We start from the raw sequence: 18,849 nt of genomic DNA, 5'->3' as shown, positions 1-18,849 counted from the left end.
CTGAACCATTCGTAAGTACAGAAATCCTCAGTAAATATTTTTTTAGGTTCTACTAATACTCCAGCATTTTAAGCTCTCTCTCCCTCCCTGAGGGTGTATATACCAGGACAGTGAAAAGGAGACTTAAAGATTAATTCTAAATTACTTATGGCATAAGGTACATTTTCCCAACCACCTATGCACTTCATTACTCTAATTATACTTATTAGAATTGTACTGGCCAGATTATCAGTACTGTGAATAAAAGGACATAAAAGTATGCAGTGAAATCTGGAAAACTATTTATAAGCTCTTTTTATATTCCTTTCTCTCCTTCCATTGGCTAAATAAAACGTTTGATTGAAAGGAACATGGTGCTAAAGTGGGTTTCTAGGGAATTACCTTATAAGAATTTCCTGAGCTTTTTCTTCTTTCAGTAATCACCAATGGGATTGAATTGAATATTCTCAAGTGACAGAGCTTAACATAAGTCTCAGAATAGAGAAGACTCATACATATATATTTGTGGAAGAATACATATTTTTTAAAGAATATACATATGTTCTTATGTGATTTTAAAATATAAACATAAAATTTACATTCATATGGGATATAATAAAGATCCATCCAGTTAGCAAACATTTATATGACACCCGTGTAAGGCAGTGTTCCTAGTATAAGTATTATCTTATTTAATCTTCATAGAACCTTATAAAGTAGAACTATCTTGTCCTTGTTTTACATATGAGGAAACTGGAGTACAAAGAGATTAAGTAAGTAATCTCATGAAGTGCCTGAAAATGACTAAACACAGGCAATTTGGTTCCAGGGCCCCTGCCCTTAACCATTATACTATATGATAAGAAGTGTCCGAGAAGCTTATGGTATGGGAAAGAAGAAAATGGGCAAAGAAAAAAAGCAGAGGGTAGTTCTACCTTTAATTTTTTAGGGAACCTCTACACTGTTTTCCACACCAGTTTGCGTTCCCACCAACAGTGCAAGAGAGTTCCTTTTTCTCCATATCTGTCAATAGTTGTTTCTTTCTTTTTTTTAAAGAGGAGGAGCAGGCTCCCTGCAGGGACCCCGATGCAGGACTCGATCCCCAGGACCCCAGGATCATGCCCCGAGCCAAAGGCAGATGCTCAACCACTGAGCCACCCAGGTGCCCACCAATAATTGTTTCTTGGGCTTTTGATTTGAGCCATTCTATGGGTATGAGGTGATATCTCATTGTCATTTTGATTTATACTTCCCTGATGATGAGTGATGTTGAACATCTTTTCATGTATCCATTGGCCATCTGTATGTGTTCCTTGGAGAAATGTCTGTGCGTGTTTTCTGCCTATTTTTTAATTGGATTATTTGGTTTTTGGATGTTGAGTTGTATAAGTCCTTTATATATTTTGGATAATAGCCCTTTATTAGATGTGTTATTTTCAAATATCTTCTCCCATTAGGCAGGCTGTCTTTTAGTTTTGTTGACTGTTCCTTTGAAGCTTTTTATTTTGATGAAGACCCAATATTTTATTTTGCTTTTACTTCTCTTGCCTTAGGAGGCATATCTAGAAAAATATTGCCATGGCTGATGCCAGAAAAATTATTGCCTGTGTTCTCTTCTAGGATTTTTATGGTTTCAGGTCCCACATTTAAGTGCTTAATCCATTTTGAGTTTATTTTTGTGTATGGTGTAAGAAAATGGTCCAATTTAATTCTTTTGCATGTAACTGTCCAGCTTTTTTCAAAATCATTTGTTAAAGAGACTATCTTTTTCCATAATTCTTGTCCCTTTTGTTGGAGATTAATTGACCATATAATCAGGTTTATCTCCGGGCTTTCTGTTCTGTTCTGTTGATCTATGTGTCTATTTTTGTGCCAGTACCACACTACAGCTTTGTCATATATCTTGAAATCTGGGATTGTGAAACTTCCAGTTTTTTTCTTTTTAAGACTGCTTGACTATTTCGTGTCTTTTGTGGTTCCATACAAATTTTAGGATTATTTGTTCTAGTTCTGTGAAAAAAAAATTATGTATTCTAGTTCTGTTGGTATTTTGAAGGGATTGCATTAAATCTAAAGATTGCTTGAGTAGTATGGACATTTTAACAATATTTGTTCTTCCAGTTCATGAGCATGGAATACCTTTCTATTTGTCATCCTCAACTCTTTCATCAATGTTTTATATTTTTCAGGGTACAGATTTTTCACGTCCTTGGTTAAGTTTATTTCTAGGTGTTTTATTATTTTTGGTATAATTTTAAGTGACATGTTTTCTTAATTTCTCTTTCTGCTACTTCATTATTTGTGCATAGAAATGCAACAATTTCTGTATCTGATTTTTTATCCTGCAACCTTACTGAATTCATTTATCAGTCTAGTAGTTTTTTGATAGAGCATTTAAGGTTTTCTATATATAGTGTTATGTCATCTGCACATAGTGAAAGTTTTACTTCTGTTTATTTCAGAAAGTCTTATTTTTAGATAAGCAGCATGTTGTAGTAGAAAGAACAACAGATTTAAATTATAAAATCTGTTCTTTTTCCTAACTCTTAGATGATTATAGGGATAAAATTCCACAGACTTTTTGTAGATCACATTGGTTTTAGCTATATCTTTACACACATAGATATAAGTAATAAAGGCAGTATTTGATGTCACTCTAATTGGCCAAATGCTTAATTTATCTATCAGTATGATAGGATGTGAATGACAAATATGATAATTGTGAATGATAAAGAGAAAAACATCTTTCTTAGAGTGAGACTGCTAGAATGATGTGAGGAACTTGGCCCAATTAGCAGTTTAAAGTCTCTGGAGATAAGCAAAGCATTTATAATAAATTAAGAATTTATTTAACAAAGTATGTTGAAACTCAGTAAGAACTGTGAAAGGCCATGACATTTGAGCTAAGTACTGCACTCATCCTTCTACTCAAGTCTGTGTTGTCAAAGAGCTATTCTAGCAAGCTTAGCAGCTAAGTGGTATTTCCTCTAAATTGCTAGAGTAGAAGAGCTATTCTGAGTGTATCTGACTGCCAAAGAATATTGAAAGACTCCATCTCCTTCAGCTCCATGCTTCAGAAAAATATATGAGACAGTGGTGTTCGCCAAGTGGCAGGACCAGTTTTTGCTACTACACCTCTAACCTTTACAGTTTCTTCTCTGTAGGAAGGATATGAGTGAAAGCTGGTGAAGAGTGACTTTTCTATCCTACCCTACTCTAGTTCCATGGGAAAGAGATTCTGCCTACAGAAGATGGGAGAAAGTCTGAAAGACTGGAACAATTTTTCAATTATAATGAAAAACATGATCAAAGTGTGTTATTATAAACATGCACAACAAGGAAGCTCAACAAACTTCAAGTAAGATAAATGCAGAGATTCAAAAACTGGACATGGCATAGTTAGAATGTCGAAAGCCATAGATTAAGAGAAAACATTGAAAGTAGAAAGAGAAAAATACCTCAACACATTTGAGAGAATCACAAAGATTAACAGCTGACTCTCATCAGAAACAATAAAGACTAGAATGCAGTAGGATGATATATTCAAAGCACTAAGAGAAAAAAATAACTCTCAACTAAGTATCTTCTACCCAGCAACACTATCTTGTAAAAATTAAGGCAAGATAAAAATATTCTAGAATAAACAAAAAATGAGAGAATGCATGGCTAGTAAACCTACCCTAATTTAGGATATCTTTTAGGCTGAAAATAAGTAACATTAGACAGTAACTTAAATCCACACAGAAAATAAAAAAGTAATAGTAAATCAGAAGACAAAGGAAGCATGTGGGAACAAAGATATTCTAGAATAAGGAAATTACACCATACAGTAACTAAAGATAACCAGAAATGATAGTTAAGAAGATTAATATAACAAATTTTCTCTATATATTTTCTTTCCTTTTGTGTGCCAGCTAATTTAAGAGTCAAAACATTATATTCAGCAATCATTGAACAAGGGGTCTGTAACATATGGATATAACAGTATAAGACTTACTTATCTTACTGGTTTTAAGTTAATGTGAGTTTGAAGAAGATTATAAGAGAAGATACACTATTATAAGCCCTAAACCACCTACTAAGAAAGTAATTCAAATTATATTTAAAACTCATTAAAGGTATTATAATGATACACTAGAAAATATCTGTTTGGTGTCAAAAAAGGCAACAAAGGAGAAAAGAGAGAAAAATAACATAAGATATATCAAAAACAAAAAGTAAATGGCAGAAGTAAATCCAACTATATCAATATAACTTTAAATGTGATAAACAGTCCACCAAAAGGCAAAGATTATTGGACATCATCACATTGTCATCATCATAAATACAAGATACAACCACATTCTATCCACAGATGTACTTTAGATTCAAAGACCCAAATGGCTTTCATTTTTCTAAGCAAAGAAAGTTATAACATGCAAACAGCCATAAGAAAGCTAGAGTTGGCTACACTAATATTAGACAAAAGAGACTCCAAGACAAAATGTAAATTAGAAACTATTTTGTGATGAATGGAAATAAAAACACATCAAAACTACAGGATGTAGCTAAACTAGTACTTAAAGGGAAATTTATAGCTGTAAAAGCAGAAAAAGTTTTGAAATAAACAGCCTAACCTTCCGCCTTAAGAAACCAGAACAAGAAAGACAAGGTAAATCCAAAACAAGCATAAGAAATAATAGGGGCACCCGGGTGGCTCAGTGGTTGAGCGTCTGCCTTTGGCTCAGGTCGTGATCCCCAGGTCCTGGGATTGAGTCTTGCATCAGGTTCCTCGCAGGGAGCCTAGTTCTCCCTGTCTATGACTCTACCTCTTGTGAATAAATAAATAAAATCTTTAAAAAAAAGAAAAAATGGAAAATGTGTAAACTTTACATGACTATGCTATAAAAATATGATTGATGACTTTAAGCAATTTATAGTCTTTTAAACACCCAGTTAGTAGTCAGAATGTATGATATGCTTTTCATCTATAGTCAAGAATGAAGCAATATTTCAGTTGCATTTACTGTTATATCATATCTCAGTAGATAATTATCAGATGAGTAAATGCATGAGAGCTCTACCTCCAAGGATAGCCCTTTTTGGAAACTGTTTGAAGTGCATGTAAAGTCTTTTAAAAGCCTTCCATATAACCCAAGCATTTCCAGCTGCATTATTCTTGCTTTGTAAGACTTTTACATACAAAATATTATTTGTGATTAAATAGTATCAAGTTCATGAGTTTTAAATACAAAAGTTTTTACAGCATTTTAAGGTAATTGCAGTCACTTAAGTACTTTTAATTAAGTACCCTTCCTGCCGACATTAAAATATTTGTCTAAGCATATACACAAATACCTAGCAATAAGTAGAGTTAAAATTTCTGATAAGTATTAATTGCTATTTTTATTCTGACAGATAACATCAATGGAAAAATCATTATTAGAAGTACTATTTATACACAATTATTTTTTTAAGTAGCTTCCATGCCCAGAGTTTACAGTTGGTGTTATGTGTGGGTACCACCTTGGCAACAGCAGATTAGAAAAGTCACATAATTCAAGACCTTTCAATCTACAGGCACCTCATCATTTTTCTATTGTTTCTGTTTTTTTTTTCATCTCTCTGTATATCCATTCTATGCCTAAAGATACATGGGGTCAGGCCATGTGAATATGGTTTATGTCATCACTATGCATGTCATTTTCAGTTGAGAATATATGAGACTATAATATTAATTAGGCTAGGTACTCAAAACTGTACTGAAATTTCTGTATGGGCCAGATGAGTAGTCATCTTATGATATAAATCAGGGGAAGAGATAGCAGAGGAAATGTTACCCATTTGTAATAAAACTGAGAGAAAAATAGATAATGGACACTTGACATGAATACAATAGGAACATTGAACAATATCCTAAGATATCTGAGTGTTTTTTGTACCTTTGGCACGTGTAAGTTTTGGAGATGGACTTGAAAAGGTAGGTTGGAAACAGCTTGGAGAAGTTTTGAATGGCTGATGATTTGTAGTTTTATTCAAATTGCAATGACTCAGATGGTTTTTGAGTGAAGTAACCTGATAAGAGCCGAACTATATTTGAATACATGATCTAATATGTGGGCATGCCCATAGACTGCTGGACAACATTATCAATGAACTCAAAAAGGTGGTGCCCTATAAAATCTGACAAAAAGGCAAATTGGCTGATAAATTAAATGTAAATCTAACATCCCATCCTATCACCCAAACTAATGGAGCCTTGTTTCTATGAATGCCACTGTTAAGAAACTGTTCTATAAATAGCACACTGCTTGTCTGATTCACTGGAACATTTCATTGTACTGAGTTAAAATCATAGCAGTTCAATGGAAACATTGTGGGGCAAATTTATGCCAATATATTAAATATTAATTAGCATTCTAGGCTATAGGGAGAAGAATAAAACTCTCTAAGTTGCTGTTCTGTCACTTTCTCACTGATCCAAGGTCTGAGGAAAAGCATTAAAAACTCTTAATATGGAGCAGAAATGGGCCATTCAAAAAGATAATTTCTTTCTTCTAATACTTGGGAATAAGGTTGCTTTTTACACAGGGAAATCCATCCCATAAATTTCCACCTTTCTACTCTCAGTGATACACTAAAAAAAAAAAAGGGGGTGGGCAGGGGGGCTAAACTACAGCCAAAACAAGAAAGAATGATTATTTTCTTCCTCTCCCTGCTTTTCTACTTCCTAAGTGCTCAATAAGCAAAAAATCCTTGGGATTCCAGACACAATGGAGAGTAGTCTTGTAAAGCAGTTAGGATCCTCTAGTCAAAAATCCTCATTTTTTACAAGTCAGGAGTGTTAGTGGTATAACACACAGAATTAACAGAGGCCGCTCCTTCTCACTTAAATTCTCACCTCAACACACCAGGCATCCTCTCTGTATATTCAACAAGCTACTACCTGGGAAGAAGAGACATCATCAATTCACTGAGGTCAGGAGTCTGTTGCAGTCATCAGGCCCAGGATTCACGTTGTGTGAAATGGTGAAGCAAGTCAACCACAGCCAAAGTCAGAAGTCGGAATGAAGGCCCTGGCACTGATTGAGTGAGAGAGAGCTAGACCTGTTCTTCAGGAGGGTGGGGGGAATGAAGCTTCCAGCTGAACGTGTGCATTGCCCTGGGTAGTGTAGACATTTTCACAATATTCTTCCAATCCATGAGCATGGAATATTTTTCCATCTCTTTGTGTCTTCCTCAATTTCTTTCAGAAGTGTTCTGTAGTTATTAGGGTATAATACAATCTTAATATGGAGCAGAAATGGCCCATTTAGAAATGGGCCAAAGAGAAAAAGGATCATTTATCTCTTTGGTTAGGTTTATTCCTAGGTATGTCCACAATGGCCAAACTGTGGAAGGAGCCTCGTTGTCCATCGACAGATGATGGATAAAGATGTGGTCTACATATACAAAGTAATATTACTCAGCCATTAGAAACGACATGACGTTGAAGCAAACACCCGCCATTTGCTTCAACAGGGATGGAATGAGGGTATTATGCTGAGTGAAGTAAGTCAGTCGGAGAAGGACAAACATTATGTGGTTTCATTCATATGGGGAATATAAGAAATAGTGAAAGGGGTTATAAGGGAAAGGAGAGAAAATGAGCGGGAAATATCAGAGAGGGAGACAGAACATGAGAGACTCCTAACTCTGGGAAATGAACAAGGGGTAGTGGAAAGGGAGGTGGGCGGGAGGATGGGGTGACTGGGTGATGGGTACTGAGGGGGGCACTTGACGGGATGAGCACTGGGTGTTATACTATATGTTGGCAAGTTGAACTCCAATAAAAAATACACACAAAAAAAGAAAGAAGCTTCCAACTGAACTGGATACGAAAGCCTTTGTGGCTGAGAGTCAAATATCCTGCCATGTTTAAAAGTTACTGCTCTGATGAGGAATTATTAGTCATCTGGTATGAAATTTGCACAATCCACAAAGCTACCCACAGACAGGATAATTTCCCGTTTCACTGAGTGAATCTCACAGTTACGACACCACAAGTAATTACTTCTCAGAGGAAGCCTTTGCAGCTCAAGAATACTGAGCCATCAATCCTATTATCTGTCAGAAATTCAGGGTTCTACTATCTCCTACCTAGATCAGATTTTTGTTGTATGGTTCACTATGTCCAAGACAGTGAAAGGAAAAATTCATAATTATTGTTTGCCATTTTCTTATGACCTGTTGGAATATCTTATGACCTTTCATATCACTGCAGAAAATGTAATGCCAGTCAGTGGGCGCTGTTAGGACTTCTACCTGGCTTCTTGGGCTCTGTCAGCCTCTGTCTGCCTCATCACAAAAGAGCGTATTCCTCACACAAAGGCAGAATTCTAATGGGTTTGGAGAGAGGCTGGCAGCTTAGCCACTGTTTAAAGAGAACTCCTTACATTTTTTTTTAAGAGGGAGAGAGAAAGAGAAAGAGCTGGTGGGGGGGCAGGGGAGAGAGAAAATCTTAAGCAGCCTCCATGCCCAGCACAAGCCCAACACAGGGCTCCATCTCAGGGCCCTGAAATCATGACCTGAGCCAAAATCAAGAGTCAGACACTTAATGGACTGAGCCACATAGTGCCCCAACTCCTTACATTCTTACAATAAGATTAGAAAAACAAAAGGACAAACTAAATTTTTTTTTTCTCATCAATGCTGCATATACAGAAGCCATGGTTTTTAACTTTTTAATTTACTGTAATTTTGATTTTTAACTTTAGCTCTTGAATCAATTGTGTTGTCAAAGAAATTTCAGACTCATTCACCTAAAGAGTCCATTAACTACATTAGACAAAAACTTTGTATAAAGGATGATTGGATACGTTTTAGGATGAAGGAAGGGAAATACAGGCTTAAAGACTTTGATCTTCAGAAAGGGAGACAGAACGTAAAGACTGCTAACTCTGGGAAACGAACTAGGGGTGGTAGAAGGGGAGGAGGGCGGGGGGTGGGAGTGAATGGGTGATGGGCACTGGGGGTTATTCTGTATGTTAGTAAATTGAACACCAATAAAAAATAAATTAAAAAAAACTACACATGATAGAAGAAAAAAAATCCATAAAAAAAAAAGACTTTGATCTTTCTTCTAAGAGTCATCATAAGTTGTATTTAAGGGTTTAAATGGAGTTGCATCCATGGGTGTAGGAATGGTGCTGATTTTAATGGTTTGGCATTTTATAAAGATGACATTGGCTCAAATGCAGAGAATGGTAGGAGCAAATATTAGAAAACACACATAGATTATTAAAAGGTTATGTCCGTACTCAAGGTGGGCAATAGGGTTTTCTTGGATTTTGAGAGAAGTGAATGGTTTCACCAGATATTAAAGAGATAAAAGCTATGGGTTGGATAATGACTTTGACAGAATTCAAGGGGAAATTCAGTGTCAAAGAATGGGTTTCAGGTTGGTTTCTTTAAAAATAGGGTAACAATGATGCCATTAACTGAGAATGGGAAAACAGGCTGAGGGCCACATTTGGTGATAGTGTTGGAAAAGATTGAATTTGGATCTGGACATTCTGAGTTTCATGAGATGTTTGAAGAAACTATCAGATGGTTGGGATGAGGCAACACCAAGAGCAATAAAAGAAAGGAAATGAATATGATCTAAAAACTCCTCAGGGGCAGTTTGTCATGTCGCCCTCACAAGGAACTCAATGACACAAAGTGTGCTTCTAATTGTTACACCTGATATGTCTGGGCTATTCCCTGATTAGCTCACAATGCCCAGTAGAACAGCTTTGCCTCCATCACACAGGGAATCCATTGGTAACTTCCACTGAGGGAATTCCAAAGATTTTCTTCTTCTTTTTTATGAATAGATTTGAAAGAGAACAAATAAATATCTCCCTGCAGTTGAGATTTCCAAGGAAAATCTTTGCACAAGGAATCACTGCTTCATTCTGCACCTGCCACTTTTCTTCACTTAAAGGTTTTAAGAGGAAATACCGGGATGTGGAAACAGCCAGCAGCTTCGTCAATTTGGCAACTCATAAAGATGACTTGGCCCTAATGTAAAGTGTGGTAGAGGGAAATTTACATTTTTTCTTTTTTTTCCTTTGAGAACCCACATCTTTCCTTCAACAAACCTTATCATTTCTGTCTCCAAAAGACTTAAATAAACTAGGTAAGGACACTAGGATCTGTCTAATTTTCACTATTTGTAGTTTTTCAATTGGCTTATTTGAAAATGAGATATCCAGGTAAGAAATGAAAATCCTGATAACCCTATGAGATTTTCTGTTTCTCTTCAGGTTAGACAATTCTGGATGCTTGTCACAAATACTAAGTGTTTGACTGTTGAAGAGACATATAATAATATTTCTTTTTAATAGTAAACATGAGATAATAGAAAAATGAGACAAATGGAAAAAATAATGATAATGACTCAAGCGTTTCAGGTATTATTTCATACTATTAGAAAATTTTCTTTGTCAGGGTAATGACAACTAAATTATGCTGCTAAAACTTCCATAATTTGTTCGTGGAATCATGAAAAGACTAAATTCACCACTTTAGCCCTTATAAATAGTATATATTTATCCCTACACACATACACACATACAGTGTATACCTATATCTATATATATTCTTATATATAAACACATATCTATACATAATATAGATATAGATAGATGGATAGATATAGAATAGATGAGATAGATACATGATAGATAGATAGATAGATAGATAGATAGATAGATAGATAGATATGGAAAAGATCTAAGCACTTAATAGTTCTTAGCCTAATTATGAAAATAGGGTGTGTCAATTATGGGTTTAACATTGTCAAGGAAGCTAAGTAGTCTCACTTGGTCAAAACCTCTACCTTGGAAATTAAATGACTTGCCATCAGTGTCCATTAGGCCAATTTTTAAAAAAGATTTTTAAAAATTTTATTTATGAGAGACACGGAGAGAGAAGCAGAGACACAGGCAGAGGGGGAAGCAGGCTCCCTGTGGAGAGCCCAATGTGGGACTCGATCCCAGGACCCCTGGGATCATGACCTGAGCAGAAGGCAGATGCTCAACCACTGAGCCACCCAGGTGCCCCATTAGGCCAATTTTTAGAGGAGACATTTCAGTCAGTCTCCTTGCTTCTCATTTGTTTCAGGGCTTCTCAATGGCATATATTTTAAAAGATAAATTTTTAACGCTGATTTTTTCTTGTTCTAGTCTCAGAGAAGATGGAAAATAACCCACAATTCTCCCTAATGTAGAACCATTAAGACAAATATTGCCTCTGGACCTGTTTTAAAGTTAAACAATACAATTTTGGTAAATAGGTGAAATTTTTATGCATTTTAATCAGTAAGAAGTATGTGTATAAAATTATGTTATTCATTTTACTTTGAGAGACAATGAGTATATTCATCAAATTACAGGCAGATTTTCTCCTTCTAGGTGATCTGAGTCTGTGTGTTCACTTCTAAATCTCTTGGGATCTCTTCTTTTGGACTTACTTTTAGACAAAATTTTTAGGTCATAGAACAAAATCAAAGTATTTAAAGGCCACATCAAATATTCCATCTATAATGTGGGTAAAAATTATAAGATATTAACCAACATATCAAGAAAGAAATGTACCTGAACATGAAGAAAACTATTTAAAAGTTTAATTTTAATTTAAATAGTTTAATTTAATTAAAAAAAATCTGTGCTTGTATACCTAACTTTATTCATTTACAAAAAATCTGACTGAGTGAGAAAGAGAAATCACTCTCAATGGATGATTTCAAATATGATCGAAAATATTCACAAGCATTTGCTACAGAATCCAACATTTTTCTATTTTTTACAATACAGAAAATATGTAAATAAAATTTACTTATGATTAATTCCCATTTTTCATTAAAATATTTATTGCCACCTACTAATGCAATAAAAGTATTCCTATTTCTCTCCTTTTCTCTTCTTCACTATCAAAACTCTTATGACTATTCTTAAATATATGTCTTTGACCATATATAAATATCTATAATTGTATAAATAGGATGACAATATATGTTGTATCTTTATCACAAAAACTGTTCGGGGGGCAGCCTGGGTGGCTCAGTGGTTTAGCGCCGCCTTCGGCCCAGGGCATGATCCTAGAGACCTGGGATGGAGTCCCACGTCTGGCTCCCTGAATGGAGCCTGCTTCTCCTTCTGCCTGTGTCTCTACCTCTCTGTCTCTTTGTTTCTCATGAATAAATAAATACAATCTTAAAAAAAAAAAGCTGTTTGGAGGTATCGTTTATTTCTGTTTCCCTTTGCTTTATTACTCTCCTCTCACCTACACCAGACAATAAATATTAACAAGCTAGTGTCTATCATTTCACACAGTCTTTATGTTCTTATGGTTATTTGCAAATGTATATGAGTGCATGTGTTCATAGATGTACAGAGTGGGAATTTTAAGATATTGCCAGTTTGTTTAGTGGGATAATATTAAAAACATTTCTCTGCATTTTATTTTTTTTCACATTCCTAACAATTGTGGAAATTTCTTTGAAACAAGTGGTAGAGCAATAACTCATTTTAAATGACTGCTACAATATTGATTAGTATTAGGATTTGTTCAACTATTGCTTCATCCTTTTGGTTTACTTATTATTTCCAGTCTTTTGCCACCATGATGAACAAGGATGCAGTAGACTTCTCTCCCTATGAAATGATATGTTATTGCTATAGAATGGATTGAAGGCATGGATCACTGGGTTGAAAAGTATGTGTATTTTTATTTTTAAAAAATATTGCCAAATTGTTTCTTCAAAGTCTTAATAATTTACATTTTTACCAGAAGTGGGAAAGTGTCCTTTTCCAGGTTTTGACAACTAGTAGATTTTGCTAATCTGAGGAATGAAAAATAATGTCTTGTTTTATTTGCACATCTTGCATATTGGTGAAGGTGAGAATCTTTTCCCACATTTATTGAATGTATTGACATAGTCTTCTGTGACTTTTCCTTTCAATTCCATTTTTTTCCATTGAGTTATTTGACTTTTCTTACCAATTAGTAATATTTCTTTGCATGTGATAGGTACAAATATTTTAGCTATTAATTGCACATGATTTCCAGTTTTATTCATCTTTTACTTTGTGAAAGATTTGATACATACTCTATTTTTATGAATTTAAACATTAGATTAAACACATTATATATTTATTATGGGTTTCTTATATTAGTCAAAGATTTTTGTAATATATTTAAATTATATTTATTTTATGAATGTTCTTAGAATGTTTAAAATATTTGTTTTTTTAGTTTGTACTTTTTAGTCCTTGATCCAGGAGTGATTTTAGATTTTGTTTGTTTTAAGAGAGAGATCAGAGGAAGGGGAAGAGGCAGAGAGAGAATCTCAAGTAGACTCCACGCTGAGTGTGGAGCCTGATGTGGAGCCCGATCTCATGACCCTGAGATGGTAACCTGAGCTGAAATCAAGATTTAGACGCCTAACTGAATGATCCTTCAGGCACCCCCATTCCAGCAGCAATTTTAAAACAAACATAGAAAAGGAAGCTATTCTTACTTTTTTTTTCAGATAGGCGAATATAACCACAATATTTATTGAATAAAGCATCAGTCTCAATTGAAAAATCATCACATACTATATTAAATTCTAATACATATTCTTGAATCAATCTTTGGAATTTTTATTTCCTATCCATGTCCTATTATATTCTATAAAATGACTTTGTTTTAACATTTGCCACTGCACACTTGACTTGCATACTGTAGATATTTTCCTTGTCTCTTCAAAATACTCTTATTTTATAAGAACTTGATGCTTATGCTATCACATTAAAAAGCAATCCGGGGGCACCTGGGTGGCTCAGTGGGTTAAGTGTCTGTCTTTGGCTCAGGTCATAATACCAAGCCCCACATCAGGCTCCCTGCTCAGAGGGGCCTGCTTTTCCTTCTCCCTCTGCTCCCCCTGCTGTGCTATCTCTCTGTCAAATAAATCTCTGTCATCTCTCTGTCAAATAAATAACCAAAATCTTTTTAAAAAGCAATTATGATTCTAACTGAAATTAAATTGAATTCTACTGACATTTTTATAATACTAAGTCTTCTTATCTGAGAATATATTTTGTCTGTTTCTTTAGAAATTGCCTTTGCTAATTTTGTACAATTTTATTAACATAGGTATTACATACTTTAAAACTATTTCAATGTATTTTAAAGTGTATGGTTATTATATATTTCCCTTTTTTCCTCTTCCTTGTTTGTATAGAAAAAAGTTATCACTTATATATTCATTTTTTATCTAGTAAAGTCATAATGTTATTTGGTTATAATGATATAACATTAGCAAAAATATGAATTTATCTCCCACAATTTTATGACATTTCATTGTATCTTTTTTATATCTTAGGTGTATTGAAGTTTCTTTTTTTCAGATTTTATTTATTTATTTATTCATGAGAGACACAGACAGAGAGGCAGAGACACAGGCAGAAGGAGAAGCAGGCTCCTTGTGAGGAGCCTGATGTAGGACTTGATTCCAGGACCCTGGGATCATGCCCTGAGCCAAAGGCAGACGCTCAGACACTGAGTCACCCAGGTGACCTGATATATTGCAGTTTCTAAAAAATACTGTACAATAATGGTCAGAGTAAGCATTTCAATCTACTCTTAATTTAAAAGACATACTGTATTACATAGAATGTATGCTATTGGTTTTAATAACTAATCTTTAGTTTATTTATTTATTTATTTATTTATATATATATATATTTATGTATTTTAGAGAGATAAAGAGCTCATGCACATGCACATGCACATGAGCAGTGGGGCAGGGTAGAGGCAGAGGAGGGAGAGAGAGGATCCCAAGCAGACCGCACAACCAGCGCAGAGCCCCATGCAGGGCTCAATCTCACAACCCTGAGAGCATGACCTGAGCTGAAATCAAGAGTCAGACACTTAACTGCCTGGGCCACCCTGGTACTCCTAACATATTTAAAAAGCTTAATTCTATTTTTTAATTTTTATTAAAGATTTTAAAATTAGAGGATGATTATTAAATTATAATCAATTATTTTCCAAATCAAAATGTAAGCCCATTTCTCTTATAACAAGTAATGAATTCCATATAGATATATTCCCCCTATTTTTTAGGAACAGTTGCCCAAACACATATTGTGTGTAAAGAATACTCAAGTATAAAGGTAAACGTTCTGATTAAAAGGGATATATAAAGAACGAAGATACATTTATTTTCAAATAAAATGTGATTATTTTCATGGTAGTTTATGACTGTGTTCTTCACTTATTCTTTCATTTCAGTGATCAGCTTCAGTGAATCTGATGGAAACAGAACACAGGTGACTGAGTTTGTTCTCACAGGGCTTACAGATCATCCAGGACTGCAGGTCCCCCTGTTCCTGGTGTTCTTGATCATCTACCTCACCACCATGGTGGGCAACCTGGCACTGATTTTTCTCATCTGGAAGGACCCCCATCTTCACACCCCCATGTACTTACTCCTTGGCAGTTTGGCCTTTGCAGATGCTTGTTCCTCATCTTCTGTGACTCCCAGGATGCTAATGGATTTTTTATCTAGGAATCATATGATATCACTGGTTGAGTGCATCACCCAATTTTATATTTTTGCTTCCAGTGCAAACACAGAGTGTTTCCTCCTGGTAGTGATGGCCTATGACCGCTATGTAGCCATATGCAACCCTTTGCTTTATCCAGTGGTTATGTCCAATATCTTCTGCATTCAGTTATTAAGTGTTTCATATATTATTGGGTTTCTGCACCCTATGATGCATGTCAGTTTGTTATGTAGATTAACTTTCTGCAAGTCTAATGTAATACATTATTTCTACTGTGAAATTTTACAATTGTTTAAGATTTCCTGTACTGACCCTAGAGTTAATATGCTCCTGATTTTTATATTTTCAGTCTTTATACAGTTTTTCACTTTCATGACTATTATCATCTCTTATTCCTATGTCCTCTTTGCCATCCTGAAAAAGAAGTCTGAAAAGGGCAGGAGCAAAGCCTTCTCCACATGTAGCGCCCACCTGCTCTCTGTCTCCTTGTTCTATGGCACCCTATTCTTCATGTATGTGCGTCCTGGGTCTGGGCCAGCTGAAAATCAAGATAAAATGTATTCTGTATTTTACACAATAATAATTCCCCTACTAAATCCTTTTATTTACAGTCTGAGAAACAAAGAGGTGATAGGTGCCTTGAGGAGAATAATATACATAAATAGTTCTTAGGGCAAAATTTAAACTTGCTCTTTTCAAACTTTGCAAAATACAAGGGATGTGAAGTTATGCAAATTAGCTTTGGCTTTATAGTTTTAGTAGAAGACAGTGTCTAGGGCAGTTTCTGAGTGCCATGTGATGAAAGTCAGCTTCAAAGGAGATTTGTTTCAATGGAAGGATATCTAATATCACACAGAACTGAATTCTTAATGAAAAATAGAACTAAGTATTTAGAATTTATGTTTTTTACTCTTTGTAAATTTCCTCTAAATTAGATATAATAGTTTGTAATTTTATCGTGGGAGACATTTGCATGTTTCTTTATTTGAAACTGGTGTGACTAGCCAAGATAATTGTCCAGAGTCTGCATATCAAAAGCCTTACTACTTTTCCAGTTTGCATTCCCATCAACAATATAAGAGGGTTCTGTTTTCTCCACATCCTCGCCAACACCTGTTTTTCCCTGTGTTAGTTAATTTTAGCCATTCTGTCTGGTGTGAGATGATCTCTCATTATAGTTTTGACTTATATTTCCCTGATGATGAGTGCTGTTGAGCATCTTTTCTTGTGTCTGTTGGCCATCTGTATGGCTTCTTTGGAAAAATGTCTATTCATGTCTTCTGCCCATTTTTTAAATGGGGCTTAGATCATAGATCATAGATCAAGACATGAGCTGAGATGGAGAGTCAGAGTCTCCAACTGACTGAGCCACCCAGGTGCACTCGGGTTATTTGGTTTTTGCATGTTGAATTGTATAAGTTCTTTATATATTTTGGAGAATAACCTTTTACAAGATATGTCTTTTCCAAATATCTCTTCCCATTCCAAAGGTTGCCTTTCAGTTTTGTTGATTGTTTCCTTCACTGCTTAGAAGATTTTTATCTTAATGAAGTCCCAATAGATTATTTTTGCTTTTGTTTCCTTTGCCTCAGGAGGTATATCTAGTAAGAAGTTGCTATGGCTGAGGTCAAAGAGGTTGCTGCCTGTGTTCTTCTCTAGGATTTTGATGACCTCGTATCTGACTTTTAGGTCTTTCATCCATTTTTAATTTATTTTTTTGTGTGTAGTGTAAGAAATGATCTGGCAATTGCACTGCTAGGTATTCACCCAAAGGATTCAAAAATACGGATTCAAAGGGATACATGCACCCTAATATTCATAGCAGCATTATCAACAATAGCCATATTATGGAAAGAGCCCAAATGTCTATCAACTGAGAAATGAATAAAGAAGAGCCTTGTTCTTTGAAAAGATTGATAAAATTGATAAACTTTTAGCCAAACTGGCCAAGAAAAGACTTGAGTTACTAATGACCAAAAATGCAAATATCTGAAGAGAAAGAAGATACATCATTATAGATGCTAAAGACATATCTTGAATAACTGTATGTACAAAAATTATGTCAACTAGATGAAATGAACAAATTTCCTGAAAATATACAAACTATCAAAGCTTATTTAAGAATAAATGGATCACCTGAATAGTTGTGTGGGTTTTTTTTAATTTGAATTTTTAGTTAAAAATCTTCAAACAAAGAAAAGCCCAAGTCCACGTATTTTATATAAAACAGATAAGCAGCAACAGCTAACTTAACTTCCAGGAGTTTTGGGGAGAATTACGTAAATCTTTTAGATATTCTAGAAAAAGATATAAGTGCAGAGAAAAATAAGCAAAAATACATTGAAGTTTGGTCAAAATAACACATCATGTAAATCTTCTTTAACATATGAAAATCTCTTTGGAGACTTCTTTTTCTCTAGCTCCCCCAACCTAAAAGTATATAATCAATTGCTTTTCACAATCACAGGGCAGCTCCTTCTGCCCACAGGTCCTGTCCCTGTGCTATAATACTGGAAAAAAGAAGCCACAGGAAATTATGGCCTAGCCTAGAAATCCAATGGGCTTTTCTCCTGTAGGTCCAATTTGAATCTTGATTTCTAGTGTAAAAGCAATGGATAGAAAATGGATGTTACCCCCTGTGCACAAGGCTGGCATGGGTTAGCCAGACCAAACCCTGGTGGCCAGTTTGAAGAAGAAGTGAAATGAAGCTGGCCATGTTTGGTGGGAAAAGTTTATTTCTCCAGTCAGGATGGAGAGAGAGAGATGACTGGGCCTGTTTTAGGGGAGTATGCCTGGGGAGACTAGTTGGCATTTCTGCTAAAAAGGGGAGAAAGCAATGGTAAGTCAAAGGCACAGGCAGACTCCTGGATGCCTCCTAAACACACCCATGTGGTCCTGCAGAATCTAGTCATTTGCTATATCATAATATCTTCTTTTATTTTAATAAATGAATTGCCTAAGACAAGGAAAAAAGAAAGTGCAGAAGATATCAGAGTAGAGTAGAGACTTAAACTCCTTTCTCTAGAGCTTTCACTATCTCATATTAAGCATGAATAGCAGTTTACAAAATATGTATACTGCATAATTTCCCTATCTGCAAACATGCAGATGTATGTATGTGTGGACACTACGCACAATAGTTAAAAGCATATGAAAGCAGAGGTAAATCTGACAGATAATGTATGAGATATATACCCAGAAAAAGGAGGGGAAAAGCTTTTCTGAAAGAAATTAAAGAATATCTAAATAAATGGAAAGATGGGTTGGAAGATTCAATATTGGAAAAAAAAGTCAATTCTCCCTAAATGCATCT

At 35.0% G+C, this 18,849-nt stretch overlaps 1 protein-coding gene across 2 annotated transcripts; it reads left to right on the top strand.

Moving 5' to 3' along the window:
• The first annotated feature begins 9,736 nt into the window (after nucleotides 1-9,736).
• On the top strand, nucleotides 9,737-17,668 carry LOC140624821 (olfactory receptor 5AC1-like). 2 transcript variants are annotated; one of them, XM_072811721.1, is made up of 4 exons: nucleotides 9,737-10,120; nucleotides 11,169-11,270; nucleotides 12,595-12,699; nucleotides 15,262-17,668. In XM_072811721.1, coding segments are annotated over exons 3-4 (948 nt in total). In that variant the 5' UTR covers nucleotides 9,737-10,120; nucleotides 11,169-11,270; nucleotides 12,595-12,698; the 3' UTR covers nucleotides 16,209-17,668. The 2 variants fall into 2 exon arrangements, with proteins under 2 accessions (XP_072667822.1, XP_072667821.1); XM_072811720.1 differs by lacking the exon at nucleotides 11,169-11,270.
• Nucleotides 17,669-18,849: the final 1,181 nt, after the last annotated feature.

Source organism: Canis lupus, chromosome 35, assembly GCF_048164855.1.
Source record: "Canis lupus baileyi chromosome 35, mCanLup2.hap1, whole genome shotgun sequence".
Lineage (NCBI taxonomy): Eukaryota > Metazoa > Chordata > Mammalia > Carnivora > Canidae > Canis > Canis lupus.
Note: the sequence above shows the minus strand (reverse complement) of the source record. Positions and strands in the feature narration are given on the sequence as shown.